Source organism: Drosophila bipectinata, chromosome 3R (genome assembly GCF_030179905.1).
Source record: "Drosophila bipectinata strain 14024-0381.07 chromosome 3R, DbipHiC1v2, whole genome shotgun sequence".
Classification (NCBI taxonomy): domain Eukaryota; kingdom Metazoa; phylum Arthropoda; class Insecta; order Diptera; family Drosophilidae; genus Drosophila; species Drosophila bipectinata.
In genome coordinates this window covers 2,756,992-2,780,089 of record NC_091739.1, presented here as the reverse complement: position 1 = coordinate 2,780,089, position 23,098 = coordinate 2,756,992, and the positions used below count along the sequence as shown (strand labels likewise).

General features: G+C 39.8%; 2 protein-coding genes across 5 annotated transcripts; one reads left to right on the top strand and one right to left on the bottom strand.

Moving 5' to 3' along the window:
- The first annotated feature begins 1,589 nt into the window (after positions 1–1,589).
- On the top strand, positions 1,590–3,381 carry Sgsh (N-sulfoglucosamine sulfohydrolase). The gene has a single exon (XM_017233685.3). It carries the CDS (start codon positions 1,705–1,707, stop codon positions 3,280–3,282), a length of 1,578 nt encoding a protein of 525 aa, XP_017089174.2. The 5' UTR covers positions 1,590–1,704; the 3' UTR covers positions 3,283–3,381.
- A 1,028-nt stretch (positions 3,382–4,409) lies between these two features.
- On the bottom strand, positions 4,410–8,449 carry EndoA (SH3 domain containing GRB2 like, endophilin-A). 4 transcript variants are annotated; one of them, XM_070281058.1, is made up of 4 exons: positions 8,257–8,449; positions 8,127–8,198; positions 7,916–8,065; positions 4,410–7,776 (listed from the first exon to the last, which is right to left on the bottom strand). In XM_070281058.1, exon 4 carries the CDS (start codon positions 7,672–7,674, stop codon positions 6,565–6,567), a length of 1,110 nt encoding a protein of 369 aa, XP_070137159.1. In that variant the 5' UTR covers positions 7,675–7,776; positions 7,916–8,065; positions 8,127–8,198; positions 8,257–8,449; the 3' UTR covers positions 4,410–6,564. The 4 variants fall into 4 exon arrangements, with proteins under 4 accessions (XP_070137159.1, XP_070137158.1, XP_017107854.1 ...); XM_070281057.1 differs by having other exon boundaries at positions 8,127–8,449; XM_017252365.3 differs by having other exon boundaries at positions 7,916–8,198.
- Positions 8,450–23,098: the final 14,649 nt, after the last annotated feature.

The window sequence follows — 23,098 nt, the reverse complement described above, 5'->3', positions numbered from 1 at the left end:
CTTGGCAACATGTTGCCAATCTGTATGTCACGTGCTGCTGAGGAAAGTGTAGGAAAATCCACAACATGTTGCCAAAGATTTCATTTTCCACCGAATGTTCTGGCAAAGTTACCCAAGCAAATGTCAACAAGAAATGGGTGGCACGAAGGGGTCAGAGCCTTAGCGTAACTGAGCCGGCTAAAATTAGTCGGTGCATGATTCATTTCGAGGGGTTGTCCGCTTACATAATGCTCTAACGCTGGAGCTTTGCCATTATTCCACATAATGCCATACAGAGTATACGAAAGGCACATCCTATACAAACAGATACACTTTATATGCACATGTAGTATCGCACTTTGGGATTGGCGTAGGAACAGAGAATGACGTGTTTGCACTGGGCACTGGGCCTGCTTTTATCTTTTCTGTGGTGGCACGATATCATCTGAAAGGCAACGTGTTGATCTGCTAATGGCCAATGACAGCAATATTTAATTTTAATGCACATATGATATGTTATGGAAGCTTGTCAAAACAAATAGGCTTTAAAATAGGATTTTAAAGGACCACATTTAGATAAATTACAACCTTGGTACCCTAAGCATAAGTTAAGATTTCGAATAAGAAGAACTCAGAAGTTTTAATTCAGATTTGGAAAGGGTTATTACCAAGTTTTACCATCTACTATAAATGGTGTTATTTGATTTTAAAAAAATACTAAAATATTTAATATATAAAGCCAAGATTTTGTCGTTTAAAGTATTCATCGAAAGACCATAGCTTGCATAGGATATTATACGTGCCAGTTTCTACGTCAACTAGTCTCTCAGTTATAAAGCTACCGACTTAAAATTATGCACAAATCCTTGTTTCCTTTTAACGCAGAGATCGGCCGACTATATTCTATAGCTGGCATCGGAAATGCCATAACTTTGCTGTTTCTTAACTTAGAAGGTAAGAATTTTTTTTAGCTCAATTCCATTAGGATCGATCGGCTTTATCCCATAACCGCCATATAACTGAAATTATATCATATTTTTAAAGATAGAAGCTTGGGACTTTTTTGAAGAATTTATTACATAAAATATTGTTTTGATAATAAAATTCTCATAAGGATCGTCTAATTATCCGATCCGAAATAATTTACATCTTAATTTCAAGGGTACATTAACTTTGACTTTGAAGATTTTTTTTATTTACTGAAGGTATGTTCATAAATATCTATAGTCCATCCTTCTATAATGATTTTAATTTAAACCAAAAACTAATTCGATTCGCTTGTAGGTGGGCTGAAAAAATAAAAATATAATAAACATAAGAAAATAAATTCTCAAACCTGCATTTGAATGACGATCCCAAACGATAACAAACGCTCAATTACAAATATTTCCGTGTACTGCAATGTGGCACCTATATCGGGTTTCTCCTGTAGCCAAGTCTCTTGCATAGAAAGTCGCTTAAAGTGAATGTGTACCTAAACCGCGCTCCCGCTGAGCCATTATTGAGGTGAGAGCGTCGGAATAAAACTGGAAATGGAACTGAGTGCGACTTAAGCTGAAGCGGAGAAATGAGAGACACGGCCTGGGTTTACTTAAACAGAATTGGACTCACCTAAGCCAGACTTCAGTGCGGTGACGACGTCGAGAGGAATTGCCTGGTACTCTGGTTCCAGCTCGGGTTCGTGTGTATTTGAATTGGATTTCTTGGATAATTTATTTACTGAGGATGGGGTTGCTTTCGTGCCTGATACCGCTTCTGGCAATTGGAGCAGCCCACTCTACGCCCCGGAATGTACTCCTCCTCCTGGCAGACGATGCGGGCTTCGAGGCGGGTGCCTATCTGAACAAATTCTGTCAGACCCCGAATCTAGATGCTCTGGCCAAACGCGGATTGCTCTTCAACAACGCCTTCACCTCGGTGAGCAGCTGCAGTCCCAGCCGCGCTCAGCTGCTGACCGGCCAGGCCAGTCACTCCAGCGGCATGTACGGACTCCACCAGGGCGTTCACAACTTTAATGTTCTACCGGACACCGGGTCATTGCCCAACTGGCTCCGCGACCAAAGTGGCGGCCGCATCCTGACCGGCATCATTGGCAAGAAACATGTGGGCGCGGCGAACAACTTCCGCTTCGATTTCGAGCAAACCGAGGAGCAGCACTCGATCAATCAGATCGGCCGGAATATCACCCGAATGAAGGAGTACGCCCGACAGTTCCTCAAGCAAGCCAAAGATGAGCAAAAGCCCTTCTTCCTCCTGGTGGGCTTCCATGACCCCCACCGCTGTGGTCACATAACACCACAATTCGGGGAATTCTGCGAGCGTTGGGGCAGTGGTGAGGAGGGGATGGGAAGCATTCCCGACTGGCATCCGATCTACTACGATTGGAGGAACCTGGAGGTGCCACCTTGGCTGCCGGACACTGATGTCGTGCGCCAGGAACTGGCTGCTCAGTACATGACCATTTCCCGGCTGGATCAGGGTGTGGGTGTGATGCTTAAGGAACTGGAACAGGCCGGCCTGGCTGGCGATACGCTCGTGATCTACACATCCGACAATGGTCCACCTTTCCCCGGAGGTCGAACCAACCTCTACGAGCATGGAATTCGATCGCCTTTGATTGTCAGTTCCCCGCAAGCAGAGGATCGTCGACATGAAACCACAGCCGCCATGGTAAGTCTCCTGGATATATACCCGAGTGTGTTGGACGCCCTGGGGATAGCGCAACCAAATGACACAAAGGTCTTTGGAAAATCCGTCCTGCCTGTCTTGAAGGAAGAGCCTCCTGTAAAGGAGGGCGATGCAGTCTTCGGGAGCCACAACTACCACGAGGTGACCATGGCCTATCCAATGAGAATGGTGCGGAATAGGCGATATAAGCTGATACACAATCTCAACTACTGGGCGGACTTCCCCATCGATCAGGACTTCTACACCTCGCCCACTTTCCAGCAGATATTAAATGCCACCATCAATAAGACACCGATCCCCTGGTACCGCTCTCTGTTGCAGTACTACCAGCGCCCCGAATGGGAGCTCTACGACATCAAGGTGGATCCTCTGGAACGCAACAATCTGGCCGATAAGCCCAAGTACAGTGGAGCCTTGAAGCAGCTGCGACAACAGCTCTTCGACTGGCAGGTGGCCACCAAGGATCCTTGGCGTTGTGCCCCGCACGCTGTGCTCCAGGAGCAGGGCGTGTTCAAGGAGCAGCCTGTCTGCCTCACTTTGGGGCACGAAGCTCTGAAGACGTACCAAAAGCACCCTAGGATTCTAAGTCAGTATGAGGAGTATGTGCTGGTCTAGGCTTCCTATCCTAGTTCTGCTAAAGTATTCTAGAGATAATGAGTGCTACTGTCTTATCGCACCTTCAATAAAAAACACCCTTAAGTGCTGATAACACAAGTATTTCTTTGTTATTCATTTCCCTATTGATTACAATTCTGGGCGCAAATATAGGAGCCTTGTAGGTAGTAGGGTCAGGTTCTTCAAGTGTGCAAAAAATAAGACTATCCCTGAATTACTTTAGTTGGCGGTGAGGTACTTATTACTTGGGTACTTTCTACAGTGAACCAAGTTGATGAACTCTGAACATACATATGTATGTATGTTAGAATTTAAAAAAGATAAAGTCTTTTGGAAATCTAACTTTTTGAGGGTGAGTTTTTGGCGAACTTATAAAACTATGTCAATATAAATAGAAGAGCACTTTGGAAAATAAGATTAAGGCTAATTAAAATTATAACAATTTATTAAAAAATAACTTTGGTGGATGTATCCTGAGACCTAAGACCAGCAGTTTACATATGTCTGTATATCCTTCACTCCAGATCTCTTTTTATGATTATCTAAAGGCTTTCAGATATTCAGGTATTAGCTAACTGATCCATCAAGATTTCTAAAGTTTTAAATATAAAAAATTGAACAGCGGTAGTGTTTTGCATTGCCTTGCTATATTTATTTGAATGCATTTTCATATAATGCCTTTTGAAAACATTGACGGAAATTATGACAAATTCGCACAACAATTGCATCAGCCAGAGCATCACTTTCCCATGTCCTGGCACAGCATGACCTCAGCCACTTTTGGGGTGGAATCCTTGGGGTGGATGCGTCACGTTTCAATGTCATGCCCATTGGGGACACAAAGAGGGGGAAGCTGCCGCTGGCTTGGGGGTGGCTCTCGCTTTAGTGGCTCCTGTAAGTGTGTGTGGCTGGGCGGAAAATCGAAAATTTCAATGCTTCTCGGGTTTATTGGTGGCGCCGCTGCTAAGCCCAACTCCCCAAGGTCTTGCAGCATCCCAGTCAGTGTGTTACGAAACACAGACCAAACGGCGAGGCCAAGGCTGTTGAACGAAGTGGGGGACACTGGAAGGTAAGTGTAAATAACTATTTAAGGTCAGCGTGCAAATACCAGAGAGTAAAACGCAAGATTTCTCATTTATGACTTTGAACGAAAGACACATTAAAAATTAAATTTATTAATTTGGTTTGCATAAATTAGGTTCATCAGTTTTAGCGTAATTGTATTATATATGTGTATAGTTAATAATGTATATTATTTAAGTTCCGCCCACACAAATGCATAATTACAATTATTATTGTTAACAATTCTCTTCCTCGCCGATGAGTCGAAATGTGTGTGTTTAAAGATAAATAGATAGTACAGCCGATAGATACTGAGGGCAGGCCCTCTGGAAATGTTCGGGACTGTATTTCTGTTCTGTGTCCATCCACGAGGCAAATGTTTTTTATCTTCGGTCGCGAATATAATTTTGTAAATTTTTTTCTTTCTTTTCGATTTTTAAATTAATTTATTATCAACACAAATTGCATGGATCTGAATTGGGGTTCGCTTCATACGTAAATACATATTATTTGTTATTATTGTATATATCTTTTGCCATAAAATATATACAATCGTATATATATTGCATAGCTGTTCCGTTATATGCCAACATGAGACTATTTTAATCGTTTATTTGTTTCTTGTTTATTTATTTGTGTTTCGTTTTGGGTTCCTCTTTGAATACATAATATTTGATCTAGAGTTTGTGGTTAGTAAACGCTTTAGTTAGTAGGTTTCATTTGTTTTCCAAGAGCTGCTATGCTTCGATTGACTTGACTGGCTTTGCATCTTACAGTATAGAGTTTACAGTTTATCAATTATTATCAACATGTTTTCTGGAAATCGTTTAACTAGTTTATGCTTGTTGGTATTGTTTAGGAGGATTCTGTTACTTTACTTGCCGCTAGTTCTGGTTTATCATCGTTTTCAATACGTTAATATATTGTTATACGTTGCTGCTCAGTATAATTTATAATAAATACATAATAATAAATATACATGTAGATAATACGCTTAATAAATATATTTATATATATTTGATTTCTTCTTTTTCGTATATATATAGTTGTTATGTATATAATTAACAAAAAAACAACACACATAAAAAGGAGCAAAAGTAGGATACAAATCGCGCTTCGTCGCCTGCTTATCCTTGAATCCTGAAGTATCTTTACATTTTACAACGAACGAACATCGAGAACGGCACACTTTCGAGTGCCATTTTGAAATAGAGTGTGGGAGTATTGTTTTTGCACAAATATACGTAGGTAGAGTAGGTATTCTTATTCGGGTATACAATAAATATATATGATGTATATGTGGGCGAGTGACGTGGATAGGTATTGTAGCAATTATCCTATAGAGAGCCCACTAAGGTAGGTTTAGGTAGGGTTTGAATACACAACGATGAGACCGGATAAAAGTCAAAGGCAGGATTAAAGTTGGGAGTAGGAGTAGGCGTTGGAAAAGAAGGTACAACAAATGGCAAAAGACGGCTAAAAAATACGCACTTCCCGTGGGTGAGCCTGTAGGGGGGGTAATTGTTTAATTAACTAGAGAGTTTAGCTTCTGTATCTTTTGTTTTTTTTTTGCTTTTTATTTTTAATACATGTGCAAGAACGCTAGAGCTGCTTCTGCCGACCTATTGCTGATTCTGAATTAAATATATATAACTTCTTGCCTTGAATTAGTTTTCAGTTTAGCACTAAGAGGTTGCTTCGAACGCTGACGTTTTAGAATTAAAATTGGAAACGCAAGGAAGTGTCGCATTGCATTGCGCGCGTAACATTTTGTAAATTTAGTTAGTTATACGTACGTACATTAATTTAACTCGTAATTAATTTGTTAATTATTGTTTTGCCAACTGGTAAAATTTTCGCACATAAAATTTAGTTAGCTTGCTTTATGCTTCTATGGCCACCATGAATCAATCTTCTGTCGTGCTGCTGTGCTAGCTAGCTAAGCCGTAATATCTTTTTTTCCGCAATCCGCAATCCGTAACCGTAGTAACCCGCCTCTAATTCAACTATATATATATTTATATATTTGCATATGCTGCTGCTGTCCAACTGCGCCTCTGATGGCGAAACCAACATGTAAGGTTATTGTTCTCCAATCTGCGATCTACTACTACTACATATCTCATTCTTCAGCCAGTACGATACGATTTTTATATGGGATATATGGGTCTGGGGGACGTGGGATAGGGGGTAGCATTGGGAGACCGGATCGGGATTAGCTTAGTTGGGCAGCGGAACCTGCACCTGGACGTAGGACTGCGGGAAGTAGCCGGTGCGGCCATTCACGGAGCCCTCATACCAATTGTCATCCACTCGATTCAACAGCGTTATGATGTCGTTCTCCTTGAAGCCCAGCTCTCCAGGATTCTCTGGCTCGAAGTCGTAGAGCGCCTGACAGCAGGGCTGCTGTTGGCGCTGAGGGGTCACGGCCTGCTGCATCGACTTGGCGGGCGAACGCATCGGCGAGGGCAACGGCGAGGCGCTCGAGCTGATGTGAGACGGCGTGCCGTCTTCGTTGAGGCCGCCGCCACCGCCGTCCAAGTTCAGATCGAGCAGCGTCTTGGGCACGAACTCGTTGCGTGGCCGGCTCTCCGCCTCGGAGCGCTTCTCCTGCAGCGTCTCCTGCAGGCCGCGCAGCACATCGGCGCACTGCGAGTGAAAATCGTATAGTGCCTCGGCGAAGGTGACCAACTGGGACACATGCTCGGTGTCGTTCTCCAGAAGGTTAAACATGCCGACCTGCGCTAATTGCAAGGACTCGCCAAATTTGTCCTCGGCACCACGAATCTCATCGTCCTTGGCCTGCCGGCGACGCTTGCAGTCAAAGTCCAAACGCCGGCCCTGCAGCTTCTTGCGATGATGCATTACCTCCTTGAGGTCTTTGGTCTGCATATGATGCAGTGGCTCCAAAAAGTTCTGCTTGATGTTGTCGTCCAGCGAATACTTGACGTCGGCCATCTGTTTTAGCGCCTCGCCGAACTCGACGAGCGCCTGCGCGAACACGCTGTTGTCCTCGCCGAGCTTCTTCCCATAAGTCAGCATGCACTCCGCCAGAAGGCCCTCCGGCTGCGGATATGTATTCGACTTGGCCTGCCCGCTCAGCTTCGATATGCCCTTCACAGCTGCCATTTTAGCCCTGGCCGTGGGATTCGGTTGCAGGAACTCCTTTGTCTTCAGTTGCAGTTCCTCCACCAGCTCCACGGTCACATCCGTCTTCCTCTCCATCTCCATGAAGTCCATGTCCAGCTTGGTGCCCTCAGCACCGCCCATCTTCTCGGTCATGTACTGGTTGGCCTTGTTGATTTGCTTTTTCAGACCAGCGAAAGCCATGGTGATGCTGAATCTTTCCTACTCCAATTAACGTGAATGAATTAAGGAGGTGGTGTTGGTGGTGTCGGGTGGTGGTGCCTGGGTGGTGCCGCGACGCGTTTGCTGTGAACGGGTTGGTTGAGTTAGTTGACTTGCCAATCAAGACTCGGTTTGGGTTTCTTTTTTTCCACCGATTTTCAATGTCAATATCAATTGACGACGATGGCGTTGCGTTTCTATTTTTAACGTTTGGAAGACTTACGCGGCGTGCACTTTTCCTCTGCTGCTGCTGCTGCGTGGGGGTGCTCCTCTGATGGTGCTGCTGCTACTGCGGGGGTGCTCCTCTGGGGGTGCGCTGCTGCTGCCCTGCGCGGGTTACGCTACTTCTTTGGTGTTTAGTGTCACGGGGTAGCTGTGGCACAAATGGAAAATTAGTGCTCCAATTCTACTTCTTCGCTGGCACTTTCACTCGCTTCGCTTGCTCCGCACGTTCTGCCTTTTGGCGTTTCAGCTGCACGGCAATCTTCGATTTTTTCTTCCAGAACCTTGGGCGATGCGTAATGTTTGAAGGACCGTCGCGTTACTACTACTATATGTACATACGTAAGAGTGGCGCGCGCGCGGGGGTGCTCGGTTGCTGGTTTTCCTCTCGGCTGCCTGCAAAATCAATATCTCGACTGTGTACAACAATTTAGTGGGCGTGCTCCCTCCCCCCGAAAGTGAAAGTATTTTCTTATGAGTGTTGAACGGCCACACTGTACATTATTATTTGTTGCGTTATGGGCACCCTGTTTTGGCGCAATTTAAAATTTGAAAGGAACGTCACTCTAAAACATGATATTTTTGCCGAAATACTGAAGTTCAACATATACATATGACTACAATTTTAAATATACCTTTGCTGCTTTTGAGTCTACATCAACAGCCATGAAGGCACCATAAATTTATTTCTGTAATATTTCAATTTTTATACATACATTCATATGTAATTTTACAGGACGCAGTGTCTGAATGTGATATACCTTTTTTTAAATTTAAACATACGAAATAATAAATATCGAATAAGGGTCGAATAAGATTCCAATTGTTTAGCTTAGTATTTTCTGATCGTTTGGTATTGTGCCCCTATGAATTAATCGGGCACACTAATACTAAGTTGGCGCGAGTGGTGAGTTTGTAGTAGAGGTGGGCACGGGCCGGGCTTTTTTTCGTGGTCCGCGAGCTTACACAGGCCCGGGCCTTAAAATGAAAATTCGAAACCCGGACTAGGCCCGTAAAAGCCCGAAATAGACCTGAAAACAATTTTGATTTTATCGCGCGATTGTTTTGGTTTTTTCGAATTACAACCAGTCAGTTGCCTTCCGGCAATTGGTTGGACTTTTCTTGAACCCTTCTTATGGAGAGATGAATTTCCTCTCAGAGGAAAAAAAGGAAAATGTGATAGCTACGGTAAAAGCAATGCTCTGCTAATTTATAAATCATGAAAAAAGTAGTTTTGATAACCTAACTAATAACATAGGCTCAAAAAATTCCGAAAATGGAATGTTTGTTGAATTTTAAGATCTAAGTTATGTAAAAAAAAGAAAAGTTGAGAAAAACGATATCGACATAGAGTTTGAAAAATATTTGGCCTATCCAGTAGCTCCTGGTACACATATTTTAGAATTTTGGAGATATGCAAGGGACTTACAATACCTTCTTAAATTAGCTAGAACCATTGTGGCTTTTCCAGCCAGTTCGTCTACGAGCGAAAGGCTTTTTTCTACATCGGGCCATGTGTTACATAAAAACGCACTACGCTAAAAAGCAAAAATTTAGAAAAAAATGTATTTTTAAATAAAAACATGACTTAGGTTTAATAAATATGAAATTATATGTATGTATAAATATGTATACGTGTATAATATACATAAATATATGGGCATTTCCTAAGGTCGCGAACGTACGTTCGTACGCAATTAGTGCCAAAAAATTAAAGAAAAAAACATTTTCTGATACTTTTTTTTTTTGTTTCCGATAGCATTTAGTGAGTTCTTTTCTTAGTGTAAATTATGATTCTAATGGATTTTTCATTTATAATATATTGTCAAAAAACATGAGGTCGCGAACGTACGCGAAATGGAAGTCGGTTTTGGCTTGCTCTAGCAAAATCAAAAAATCTGCGAATTGGAATGGAATATTTTAAGGCACCTTATCACCTTGTGGGGTCCAAAAAATCGATTTTTTTTTTTTGTCTTATCGTGTAGATATATGTTCCAAAAATGTGCTGTAAAAGTTTCAGATCGAAATCTGAAAAATTTCGAAAGTTATAGCCCGTTACATAGAGCACTGTCGAGCACCTGCCGAGCGCGCTTTGGCGCTCTCCCGCGGTGAAACAGACTATTGAGTTGGCGGCATTTCTGAGTGTTATCATTTTCAACGATGGATGGACGTCTATACTGCGAGTGATGGAAGTTATGGGCGTCGTGATCGGCCCCCAAGCAAAAGCAGCTGCCGATGCGAGGGACCACGTTCGTGTGCAGCAGGCGGAAATCGCGCACACCGCCGCATCAAAAGAGGAGAGACTGTCACGAAGAATGGAACGGTCGGCCCTGAACGAGTTTCTTGAAGAGGAGGAAGGTGGATTGTACGGCCCTGGTATTGCAGATTAAACGTAAGTGAAGAAATTAAAAAAAAATGAAAAAAAATTTTTTTCATTTTATACGTCAAATTGTTTTAAAAAATTGTTTAAACAAACTAATTTTGCAAAAATAACGCCGGATTCGTGATCAGCGACCTGAAAAACCCCAGAATGTAAATTTTCATGTCATTCCATCATTTTTTACGATATTTGTTCATTTCTTTTTGAAGCCAAAACTTTAAACGCGTTTTTCTCAGAACCATGTTTTTGGACCTTACGTGCAGGATTAAAGACGCTACAATGAACCAATCGTCACCAAATTTTTTTAAAAATGTTCCTTAGGGTTTTTTCTAACAAATGACCCGTGACCAGCCAAAAATATTGGAAATTGTTTATTTAAAAAAATAATCAGTACAGAAAAAAATGCGAAAATTGACATTTTTTTTTCAAAACCTCATAACTTTTGGAATTTTGATTTTTTTTTCATGATAGAGGGTCATTTGATAGATGATACGATACTAATTAAGAATGTGTTCGGTTTTTTTGTTTCAGATCACGGGTTCTCAGCCAATCCTGCACGGGAGCAAAATGCATGCCGCCACCAATGGGCGCCCCCTCCCCCCCCTTTTTGGATTTTTTCAAGTTCAAAATTTGTATTCTTTGAATAAATATATGTTTATATTCTGACGAAAATTTCAGCGCTGTATCTTTAACCGTTTTCTCAAAAAAAATTCCTAAAAAAAGAGCACTTTTTGACCCCACAAGGTGATAAGGTGCCTTAATGCAACAACTTTACTTTTCAAAAAGAGGCATGTAGCTTTCAATCAAGTCTATTCCATATTAAATATCTCCATTAGTTTTTTTTTAAATTAAATTAAGTACGGGTCGCGAACGTAAAGATTTTCCACATATAACATTTTTTTTTTTTTGGTTTACCTCTTTTTTTTATAAACAAATTTATATTTTCTTAAAAAATCATGTTTCACCAAATTTTTTTTTTTTTTTAATTAAAAATTAATTTTAATTTTATTTTTAATTTTAATTTCATTTAATTTCAATTGTCACTTCTTTTATCCATCTAAAAATATTAAGCTTGTTAAACAAAAAAAAAAATTAAAATTAAAATTAAAAATTTTTTTAAATAATATTATTTTTTATACGTACGTCAGTACATATGGTCGCTAACGTACGCCACTTTAAAATTCAATATAACAAAAAATTCTTGAAGAAGTGATTTTTTTTTAATTTCAATAGTTTACACTAAAATGACAACACATGAAGTTTTATCCACCTGCTTTCACTTAATGCGAAGCAATTAAAATAAAATTATGTTTTGGGTCACGAACATACGACTAGAACATAGATAAGAATCAAAATACAAATTAAGAAGTAATTAAACATTTTTTCGCTCTCTTTGAATTTTTCTCGTCTTATTAGATTGTTATTAAGCGATTTAGTACAAAAAGAGCAAACACATCATATGTTTTTCTTGAGAAATAAATAAACATAAAAATGTCTTTAAAAGTAAAAAAAAAGGGTGAAAATTACATTTTTTCATTTTTTGGTCTTTTTTTAAAAAAAGACCATCCTGGTTGACCATCCGCCGGAATAGCCGATATGTATACATAAATAACATGTCTTTAAAATTTCCTTATGTGTGTAAATAAGTTGGTCGTAAGTAAGTTGGCGTGCCGGTCCGGGCCGGGCCCGGGCCTTGGTGAAAAAGTTTGGTGTGCGGCCGGGCCGGGCCTCTCCAAAAAGATTTTTTTTTCGTGCGGGCCCGGGCCTTAAAATACAAGCCCGCGCCCACCTCTAGTTTGTAGTCAAAAGTCATTCGGCATGCGAATAATTAGTTGGAAGCATAGCTTGCAAATAACTGTTAACCGATTCGTGCGGTCTCAAAATAAGTGTTCGTCACTGAGACTTTGAGCAAAAAGTCTGAGAGCAACCGATTGAATTGCTCGTATACAAATTTTGCTCGGGATCAGCCGAAGAACAGTTTTTTCTGTTTTCGTTTGCTCTGCTCATTCTCGGACCGTTTGCTCGCGATCGACGATTCAAAAAGTCTTTTGTGCATGTGAAGCGTTGCGGCGAAAACAAACACATGAAAAACGGAAAAAATTGAAAAAAATTCTCCCGACAACGAGAGAGAGAAATTCTCCGGACAACAAGAAATTAAATGTTCTCACTGAAAAGAAATGTTGGAAAAAATTTGAATTGAATTTCTTGGGTGCTGAAAATTGAAATATGAAAGGAAACAAATTTTAGAAAAATAGTATCTATATATTTACAATTAATTACTATTACTTTTAAATGAAATACAAAATAAATACTATTACTAATACTATTACTATTATAAATTAAATATAAATTAATTATAATCGGGCTGGGAATAGGCAGTATTAGGAGTAGGAGGAGTATTAGGAGGAGGATTAGGAGGAGGATTAGCGGGAGGATTAGGAGGAGGATTGAGGAGCCCTTCCCACAGGGCCCACAACTCCCTCATCTTGGGGCCGGGAATGTATCGCACACCCACCTTGCCGCAACATTTTTTAAATTTAAGATGCATTGAGAAGGCTTCTCCTTTGTAAAGGGGCACCACTGGCAATAGTGCTTATTATTATTATTGGTACTTATCGTGTTGTCGCTCCTCCTATTCGATATTAATATCGATGGGTATTCGTTTCCAAACATCTATACATCGGTAAACATCGATATATCCTCTAGTGTAGAAGAACTTGCATATAAATAGACCAAGCAATCGTTTTCTGGTCAGTTGGTTGTGAGCCTTGCGGCTAACATCAGCTCCCAGAATGATAATTTATTTTTGAATTTTCATTTTAACTTTTAAATATGTTCTTATATAGTTATTTATTTTTTTTTTTTATTTTAATAAAATATTTTAAAAATAAAAAACAAGAAATGATCTTTATGCCCTGGAACACCAGCTACCACCTGTTACTTTTGGCATTTGAATTGGTAGTTGAATTATTTCTTTATTTTTTATGGGGGTTTGAAAAATCAACATATTTTAAATATTATACATATATAAATAAGGTTGACGGTTAAAAAAAAAAATTTGAAAAAAATTCTCCCGACAACGAGAGAGAGAAATTCTCCGGACAACGAGAAATTAAATGTTCTCACTGAAAAGAAATGTTGGAAAAAATTTGAATTGAATTTCTTGGGTGCTGAAAATTAAAATATGAAAGGAAATTTTGGAAAAATATTATCTATATATTTACAATTAATTACTATTACTATTACTATTATAAATGAAAAACAAAATAAATAATTACTATTACTAATACTATTACTCTTATAAATTAAATATAAATTAATTATAATCGGGCTGGGAATAGGCAGTATTAGGAGTAGGAGTATTAGGAGGAGGATTAGGAGGATTGATGAGCCCATCCCACCGGGCCCACAACTCCCTCATCCTGGGGCCGGGGACATATGGCACACCCACCCTGCCTTTACATTTAAATTTAATGTGCATTGCAAAATTTGCCTTATCTTTTGTGTATGGGCACCACGGGCAATGGTACCCCTTGCCCTCATTGAGGCACCCCTCGAAATGCGTTTTTAGGGCCCTCAAGCTCCTAAACTCCCTGTAGCAATAGGGGCATTGCTTCTCTGTACTTGTCCAGATGCCCCCTTGCCCGTCGTTGTGCCAGGTGGGCATGGCGGCACCGCTGAGATTTAAGTTTAATTCGCGAGCGGGCACTAGCAACATCAACGGGCGCGGGGGCGGGGGCGGCATCGAAACTGGTGGGGGCGGAGGCGTCATCGAAACTGGTGGGGGCGGGGGCGTCATCGAAACTGGTGGGGGCGGGGGCACTGCCTCCTCCTTGGTGATTTTGATATGGTTGTCGGCAGTTTTTCCCGTCGACTCGTCCTTGTTGTACACAGTCATATTCTGCGAAAAAAGACTGTTAAATTATTTAATAAACTAATACTAAAATAATACTTACACCAAAGTTAAAAATTTGAATCATGATTCAACCTTATGCTCAAAACCTTTATGTTTCTAACCTTTATGCTCAAAAGTTTCTTTTTAAGGTTATGTTTTCTATTGATTTCAACTTTGAATGTTTTGATACATCGATACTTGCAATCGATGAATCGATACTTGCAATTTTGATTTTCTTTTCATTTGATTAATCTTTTCATTTGATTTCAATTCAAATGATTAATCTTAAATATAAGCAAGTAAATACATACATGTAAATATTCTTGTTATAAACATTGATTTTCTGGCAAAAAACTAAAAAAAAAAACAGTTAAATTACTTACTAAAATACTTATGAAATACTTACACCAAACTTTATTATTTTAATCATGTTGATTTTTTAATTCACTTTTCAATTTAATTCACTTTTTAATTTAATATAATTTAATTCACTTACTCGATACTCGATACGATACTTGCAATCGATGAATTTTTTTTAAAAGAATAATTGCCACGTTGGCAACCCTTTAATGACCGAATATTTACGTATTTGGCAACCTTGTTTATAATTTTGTTTTGATTTTGATTTTGGCGCAACTTTTTTTGCAATTTGTTTTTTATTTTGTACTAGCTGACCCGGCAGACTTCGTACTGCCTCATCGATAAATAAAAGACCTAATCTTTTGTATAAAATGATTTTAAAACAAACAAATCGAATCCGTATTTAATAAAAAAGCATTATTATATTATTTTCGATACATCTTACTTACATGTTGCTTACTTACAAAACAGAGTTTTCCTGAAATACTGGCTATTTATAAGGTTTAAATTTGATATTCACAGACACACACTGTTAAAATACAGTCTGTTAATTAATTTAAAGCTTTCTCATAAACTATATTTTTTGTTTTGTTTTGTGGTGCGTAAATAAACAAAGAAGACGGTTTTCCGACGCGCGAACACGCGACGTATAATTGTCCATGCGCGAAACAGGGAAACTCCAAGTTGATTCCACAAACTTCTAACGACTGTCCTTGCGATTTATTTATGGTCATCGCAAAGGCCAGACGCACTGGAAATTGTAACCGTTTAAAATCGAATGGTAAGTTCGTTGGAATCATCGGTATCCGCGGGATCAAGACATCCTCTCCTTTGTATTTTCCTTTTATGATTGTCGCCTCAATGACGTTATTCATCAGTCTTTTCACAGCCAGTCTTGTTCCATTGCATAGTCGAGGTTGATTAATGTTACGCAGCATGATGACAACTGATCCCACTTTTAACTGCAAATTGTGAGGTGGTAATCCAGGCAATTCCAGTGAATTTAAAAACTCAGTGGGATAGTTGACTAAGTCATCCTGGTTCATTACGGTGTCGACTGATTTGAAGGAAACCAACTGTCCTGGAAGAAAATTCTGAATGGTCGGGGCGGGGCGGGGCGTGTGGCCGAGAACGAAGTCAAAGGTGCGCCAGTGCAGCCGGTGGGGGAACTTATGACCATCGTGTCCAATTTCCCAACCTGGCAAATGAACTTAAAATATACAAAAAGGTGACATTTCCACCTGGCATTAAAAAGAAACAAGAGCCAATAACGTAGCATGGACGACAACGGGACGACAATGACCCTAAATTTAACCAAAAAATCTTCTTGAGAAGCATTTCAAAAATTGCATCACAAAACCCAAATTATATCACAAAGCCAAGTTTAATACTCTACTGAGTAGAGTAGAGTCTACTCTAAGGAATTGCCGAACTCCAACATGATTCGTAACCTACACAAAAGTTTCTTGGGTGAAGGGGTTGCAGATACCAGCAGCGGAGGTTGATGGGCCAGAGGGTGTGGTGACCCCTCTGTTGCGGTATAGTCTATCCCATTGCGCCTGTATGTATAACATAACTCCTGCCGGCTGGTATCGCTTGCCCTTCACCCCCGAACATTGTTTGTGGTACAAATGCATGCCGAAATTCGGCAATTCTTTGGAGTAGGGGCAGAAATCACAGTGGTATAATTTGGGAGTTGTTAAGCAAGTTAAGAAATGCCTCTCAAGCTGATTATTCGATCTGAAAAGGCGGAAACAATAAGGGCATTGTGGCCCCTTTGTCGCCCATATCACGCCATTGGCATCTGCATGCCAAGTGGAAATGGCACCTTTCTGCATATTAATGTTTAGTTAACGGGTGGAAACATTGGACACGATATTTACAGGTTCCCGAACCGGCGGCACTGGCTTACTTCTTACCTTCATGACATTTTTCAACGAAGGCTTTTTCTTCGCCACCCGCTCCACCACCAATGGCCGCCCCTTAAATAGCTCATCCAGGTCCGGCCCAGACTGAGACGTAGACGGTTGGTCTGCCTCAGTCTGCGGCTTACCTGGTTTCGCCACGGCTTTGGGTTTCGGTGGTTTCGCCACAGTTTTTCGCTTGGGCGATTCGGTGTCCGACAGCAACTCCTCAATGTCGGAATCTTCATCCTTTGCATTTGATCGGCATATAATTTTATAGATCTGCAAAGGAAAAAAGGGTGTTAATATATTGCGTATACAAAAGTTTCTTGGGTGAAGGGGTTGCAGATACCAGCAGCGGAGGTTGATGGGCCAGAGGGTGTGGTGACCCCTCTGTTGCGGTGTAGTCTATCCCATTGCGCCCGTATGTATAACATAACTCCTGCCGGCTGGTATCGCTTGCCCTTCACCCCCGAACATCGTTTGTGGTACAAATGCATGCCGAAATTCCGCAATTCTTTGGAGTAGGGGCAGAAATCACAGTGGTATAATTTGGGAGTTGTTAAGCAAGTTAAGAAATGCCTCTCAAGCTGATTATTCGATCTGAAAAGGCGGAAACAATAAGGGCATTGTGGCCCCTTTGTCGCCCATATCACGCCATTGGCATCTGCATGCCAAGTGGAAATGGCACCTTTTTGCATATCAATGTTAAGTTGACGGGTGGGAATATTCGACACGATATTAATAGGTTCCCGAACCGGCGGCACTGGCTTACTTTTCACTTTCATACTTACGTTCTTCAGGGAAGGCTTTTTCTTTGCCACCCGCTCCACCACCTATGGCCGCCCCCTAAATAGCTCATCCAGGTCCGGCCCAGACTGAGACGTAGACGGTTGGTCTGCCTCAGTCTGCGGCTTACCTGGTTTCGCCACGGCTTTGGGTTTGGGTGGTTTTGTAACAGGTCTGCGCTTGGGCGATTCGAGTAACTCCTCGATGTCAGAATCATCATTTCGATCGCCACTGGATCGGCATATAACTTTATATATCTGCAAAGGAAAAAAGGGTGTTAATATATTGCGTAGAAAGATGCATATTAAAAATATGCATACATACATACAGTCAGCACAGAAATTATTCGGACACTGAAATATACTTTGAATTATTATACTTTGAATTGAATTATTGAATTGAATTAATTACTATTGAATTAAAATTCAATATAACAAAAAATTCTTGAAGAAGTGATTTTTTTTTAATTTCAATAGTTTACACTAAAATGACAACACATGAAGTTTTATCCACCTGCTTTCACTTAATGCGAAGCAATTAAAATAAAATTATGTTTTGGGTCACGAACATACGACTAGAACATAGATAAGAATCAAAATACAAATTAAGAAGTAATTAAACATTTTTTCGCTCTCTTTGAATTTTTCTCGTCTTATTAGATTGTTATTAAGCGATTTAGTACAAAAAGAGCAAACACATCATATGTTTTTCTTGAGAAATAAATAAACATAAAAATGTCTTTAAAAGTAAAAAAAAAGGGTGAAAATTACATTTTTTCATTTTTTGGTCTTTTTTTAAAAAAAGACCATCCTGGTTGACCATCCGCCGGAATAGCCGATATGTATACATAAATAACATGTCTTTAAAATTTCCTTATGTGTGTAAATAAGTTGGTCGTAAGTAAGTTGGCGTGCCGGTCCGGGCCGGGCCCGGGCCTTGGTGAAAAAGTTTGGTGTGCGGCCGGGCCGGGCCTCTCCAAAAAGATTTTTTTTTCGTGCGGGCCCGGGCCTTAAAATACAAGCCCGCGCCCACCTCTAGTTTGTAGTCAAAAGTCATTCGGCATGCGAATAATTAGTTGGAAGCATAGCTTGCAAATAACTGTTAACCGATTCGTGCGGTCTCAAAATAAGTGTTCGTCACTGAGACTTTGAGCAAAAAGTCTGAGAGCAACCGATTGAATTGCTCGTATACAAATTTTGCTCGGGATCAGCCGAAGAACAGTTTTTTCTGTTTTCGTTTGCTCTGCTCATTCTCGGACCGTTTGCTCGCGATCGACGATTCAAAAAGTCTTTTGTGCATGTGAAGCGTTGCGGCGAAAACAAACACATGAAAAACGGAAAAAATTGAAAAAAATTCTCCCGACAACGAGAGAGAGAAATTCTCCGGACAACAAGAAATTAAATGTTCTCACTGAAAAGAAATGTTGGAAAAAATTTGAATTGAATTTCTTGGGTGCTGAAAATTGAAATATGAAAGGAAACAAATTTTAGAAAAATAGTATCTATATATTTACAATTAATTACTATTACTTTTAAATGAAATACAAAATAAATACTATTACTAATACTATTACTATTATAAATTAAATATAAATTAATTATAATCGGGCTGGGAATAGGCAGTATTAGGAGTAGGAGGAGTATTAGGAGGAGGATTAGGAGGAGGATTAGCGGGAGGATTAGGAGGAGGATTGAGGAGCCCTTCCCACAGGGCCCACAACTCCCTCATCTTGGGGCCGGGAATGTATCGCACACCCACCTTGCCGCAACATTTTTTAAATTTAAGATGCATTGAGAAGGCTTCTCCTTTGTAAAGGGGCACCACTGGCAATAGTGCTTATTATTATTATTGGTACTTATCGTGTTGTCGCTCCTCCTATTCGATATTAATATCGATGGGTATTCGTTTCCAAACATCTATACATCGGTAAACATCGATATATCCTCTAGTGTAGAAGAACTTGCATATAAATAGACCAAGCAATCGTTTTCTGGTCAGTTGGTTGTGAGCCTTGCGGCTAACATCAGCTCCCAGAATGATAATTTATTTTTGAATTTTCATTTTAACTTTTAAATATGTTCTTATATAGTTATTTATTTTTTTTTTTTATTTTAATAAAATATTTTAAAAATAAAAAACAAGAAATGATCTTTATGCCCTGGAACACCAGCTACCACCTGTTACTTTTGGCATTTGAATTGGTAGTTGAATTATTTCTTTATTTTTTATGGGGGTTTGAAAAATCAACATATTTTAAATATTATACATATATAAATAAGGTTGACGGTTAAAAAAAAAAATTTGAAAAAAATTCTCCCGACAACGAGAGAGAGAAATTCTCCGGACAACGAGAAATTAAATGTTCTCACTGAAAAGAAATGTTGGAAAAAATTTGAATTGAATTTCTTGGGTGCTGAAAATTAAAATATGAAAGGAAATTTTGGAAAAATATTATCTATATATTTACAATTAATTACTATTACTATTACTATTATAAATGAAAAACAAAATAAATAATTACTATTACTAATACTATTACTCTTATAAATTAAATATAAATTAATTATAATCGGGCTGGGAATAGGCAGTATTAGGAGTAGGAGTATTAGGAGGAGGATTAGGAGGATTGATGAGCCCATCCCACCGGGCCCACAACTCCCTCATCCTGGGGCCGGGGACATATGGCACACCCACCCTGCCTTTACATTTAAATTTAATGTGCATTGCAAAATTTGCCTTATCTTTTGTAATGGTACCCCTTGCCCTCATTGAGGCACCCCTCGAAATGCGTTTTTAGGGCCCTCAAGCTCCTAAACTCCCTGTAGCAATAGGGGCATTGCTTCTCTGTACTTGTCCAGATGCCCCCTTGCCCGTCGTTGTGCCAGGTGGGCATGGCGGCACCGCTGAGATTTAAGTTTAATTCGCGAGCGGGCACTAGCAACATCAACGGGCGCGGGGGCGGGGGCGGCATCGAAACTGGTGGGGGCGGAGGCGTCATCGAAACTGGTGGGGGCGGGGGCGTCATCGAAACTGGTGGGGGCGGGGGCACTGCCTCCTCCTTGGTGATTTTGATATGGTTGTCGGCAGTTTTTCCCGTCGACTCGTCCTTGTTGTACACAGTCATATTCTGCGAAAAAAGACTGTTAAATTATTTAATAAACTAATACTAAAATAATACTTACACCAAAGTTAAAAATTTGAATCATGATTCAACCTTATGCTCAAAACCTTTATGTTTCTAACCTTTATGCTCAAAAGTTTCTTTTTAAGGTTATGTTTTCTATTGATTTCAACTTTGAATGTTTTGATACATCGATACTTGCAATCGATGAATCGATACTTGCAATTTTGATTTTCTTTTCATTTGATTAATCTTTTCATTTGATTTCAATTCAAATGATTAATCTTAAATATAAGCAAGTAAATACATACATGTAAATATTCTTGTTATAAACATTGATTTTCTGGCAAAAAACTAAAAAAAAAAACAGTTAAATTACTTACTAAAATACTTATGAAATACTTACACCAAACTTTATTATTTTAATCATGTTGATTTTTTAATTCACTTTTCAATTTAATTCACTTTTTAATTTAATATAATTTAATTCACTTACTCGATACTCGATACGATACTTGCAATCGATGAATTTTTTTTAAAAGAATAATTGCCACGTTGGCAACCCTTTAATGACCGAATATTTACGTATTTGGCAACCTTGTTTATAATTTTGTTTTGATTTTGATTTTGGCGCAACTTTTTTTGCAATTTGTTTTTTATTTTGTACTAGCTGACCCGGCAGACTTCGTACTGCCTCATCGATAAATAAAAGACCTAATCTTTTGTATAAAATGATTTTAAAACAAACAAATCGAATCCGTATTTAATAAAAAAGCATTATTATATTATTTTCGATACATCTTACTTACATGTTGCTTACTTACAAAACAGAGTTTTCCTGAAATACTGGCTATTTATAAGGTTTAAATTTGATATTCACAGACACACACTGTTAAAATACAGTCTGTTAATTAATTTAAAGCTTTCTCATAAACTATATTTTTTGTTTTGTTTTGTGGTGCGTAAATAAACAAAGAAGACGGTTTTCCGACGCGCGAACACGCGACGTATAATTGTCCATGCGCGAAACAGGGAAACTCCAAGTTGATTCCACAAACTTCTAACGACTGTCCTTGCGATTTATTTATGGTCATCGCAAAGGCCAGACGCACTGGAAATTGTAACCGTTTAAAATCGAATGGTAAGTTCGTTGGAATCATCGGTATCCGCGGGATCAAGACATCCTCTCCTTTGTATTTTCCTTTTATGATTGTCGCCTCAATGACGTTATTCATCAGTCTTTTCACAGCCAGTCTTGTTCCATTGCATAGTCGAGGTTGATTAATGTTACGCAGCATGATGACAACTGATCCCACTTTTAACTGCAAATTGTGAGGTGGTAATCCAGGCAATTCCAGTGAATTTAAAAACTCAGTGGGATAGTTGACTACGTCATCCTGGTTCATTACGGTGTCGACTGATTTGAAGGAAACCAACTGTCCTGGAAGAAAATTCTGAATGGTCGGGGCGGGGCGGGGCGTGTGGCCGAGAACGAAGTCAAAGGTGCGCCAGTGCAGCCGGTGGGGGAACTTATGACCATCGTGTCCAATTTCCCAACCTGGCAAATGAACTTAAAATATACAAAAAGGTGACATTTCCACCTGGCATTAAAAAGAAACAAGAGCCAATAACGTAGCATGGACGACAACGGGACGACAATGACCCTAAATTTAACCAAAAAATCTTCTTGAGAAGCATTTCAAAAATTGCATCACAAAACCCAAATTATATCACAAAGCCAAGTTTAATACTCTACTGAGTAGAGTAGAGTCTACTCTAAGGAATTGCCGAACTCCAACATGATTCGTAACCTACACAAAAGTTTCTTGGGTGAAGGGGTTGCAGATACCAGCAGCGGAGGTTGATGGGCCAGAGGGTGTGGTGACCCCTCTGTTGCGGTATAGTCTATCCCATTGCGCCTGTATGTATAACATAACTCCTGCCGGCTGGTATCGCTTGCCCTTCACCCCCGAACATTGTTTGTGGTACAAATGCATGCCGAAATTCGGCAATTCTTTGGAGTAGGGGCAGAAATCACAGTGGTATAATTTGGGAGTTGTTAAGCAAGTTAAGAAATGCCTCTCAAGCTGATTATTCGATCTGAAAAGGCGGAAACAATAAGGGCATTGTGGCCCCTTTGTCGCCCATATCACGCCATTGGCATCTGCATGCCAAGTGGAAATGGCACCTTTCTGCATATCAATGTTAAGTTGACGGGTGGGAATATTCGACACGATATTAATAGGTTCCCGAACCGGCGGCACTGGCTTACTTTTCACTTTCATACTTACGTTCTTCAGGGAAGGCTTTTTCTTTGCCACCCGCTCCACCACCTATGGCCGCCCCCTAAATAGCTCATCCAGGTCCGGCCCAGACTGAGACGTAGACGGTTGGTCTGCCTCAGTCTGCGGCTTACCTGGTTTCGCCACGGCTTTGGGTTTGGGTGGTTTTGTAACAGGTCTGCGCTTGGGCGATTCGAGTAACTCCTCGATGTCAGAATCATCATTTCGATCGCCACTGGATCGGCATATAACTTTATATATCTGCAAAGGAAAAAAGGGTGTTAATATATTGCGTAGAAAGATGCATATTAAAAATATGCATACATACATACAGTCAGCACAGAAATTATTCGGACACTGAAATATACTTATACTAAAGGCTTATTTCTGGGAAAAAATGAAATTCCTGGCAGTGTTTTTATGTTTTTCTATTAAAAACTGATTTTTCAAAAC

What these genes read in the sequence shown, in the direction of transcription:
- Sgsh (XM_017233685.3), top strand. Translation starts at nt 1,705, where the DNA reads ATGGGGTTGCTTTCGTGCCTGATACCGCTTCTGGCAATTGGAGCAGCC.
- EndoA (XM_070281056.1), bottom strand. Translation starts at nt 7,674, where the DNA reads ATGGCTTTCGCTGGTCTGAAAAAGCAAATCAACAAGGCCAACCAGTAC.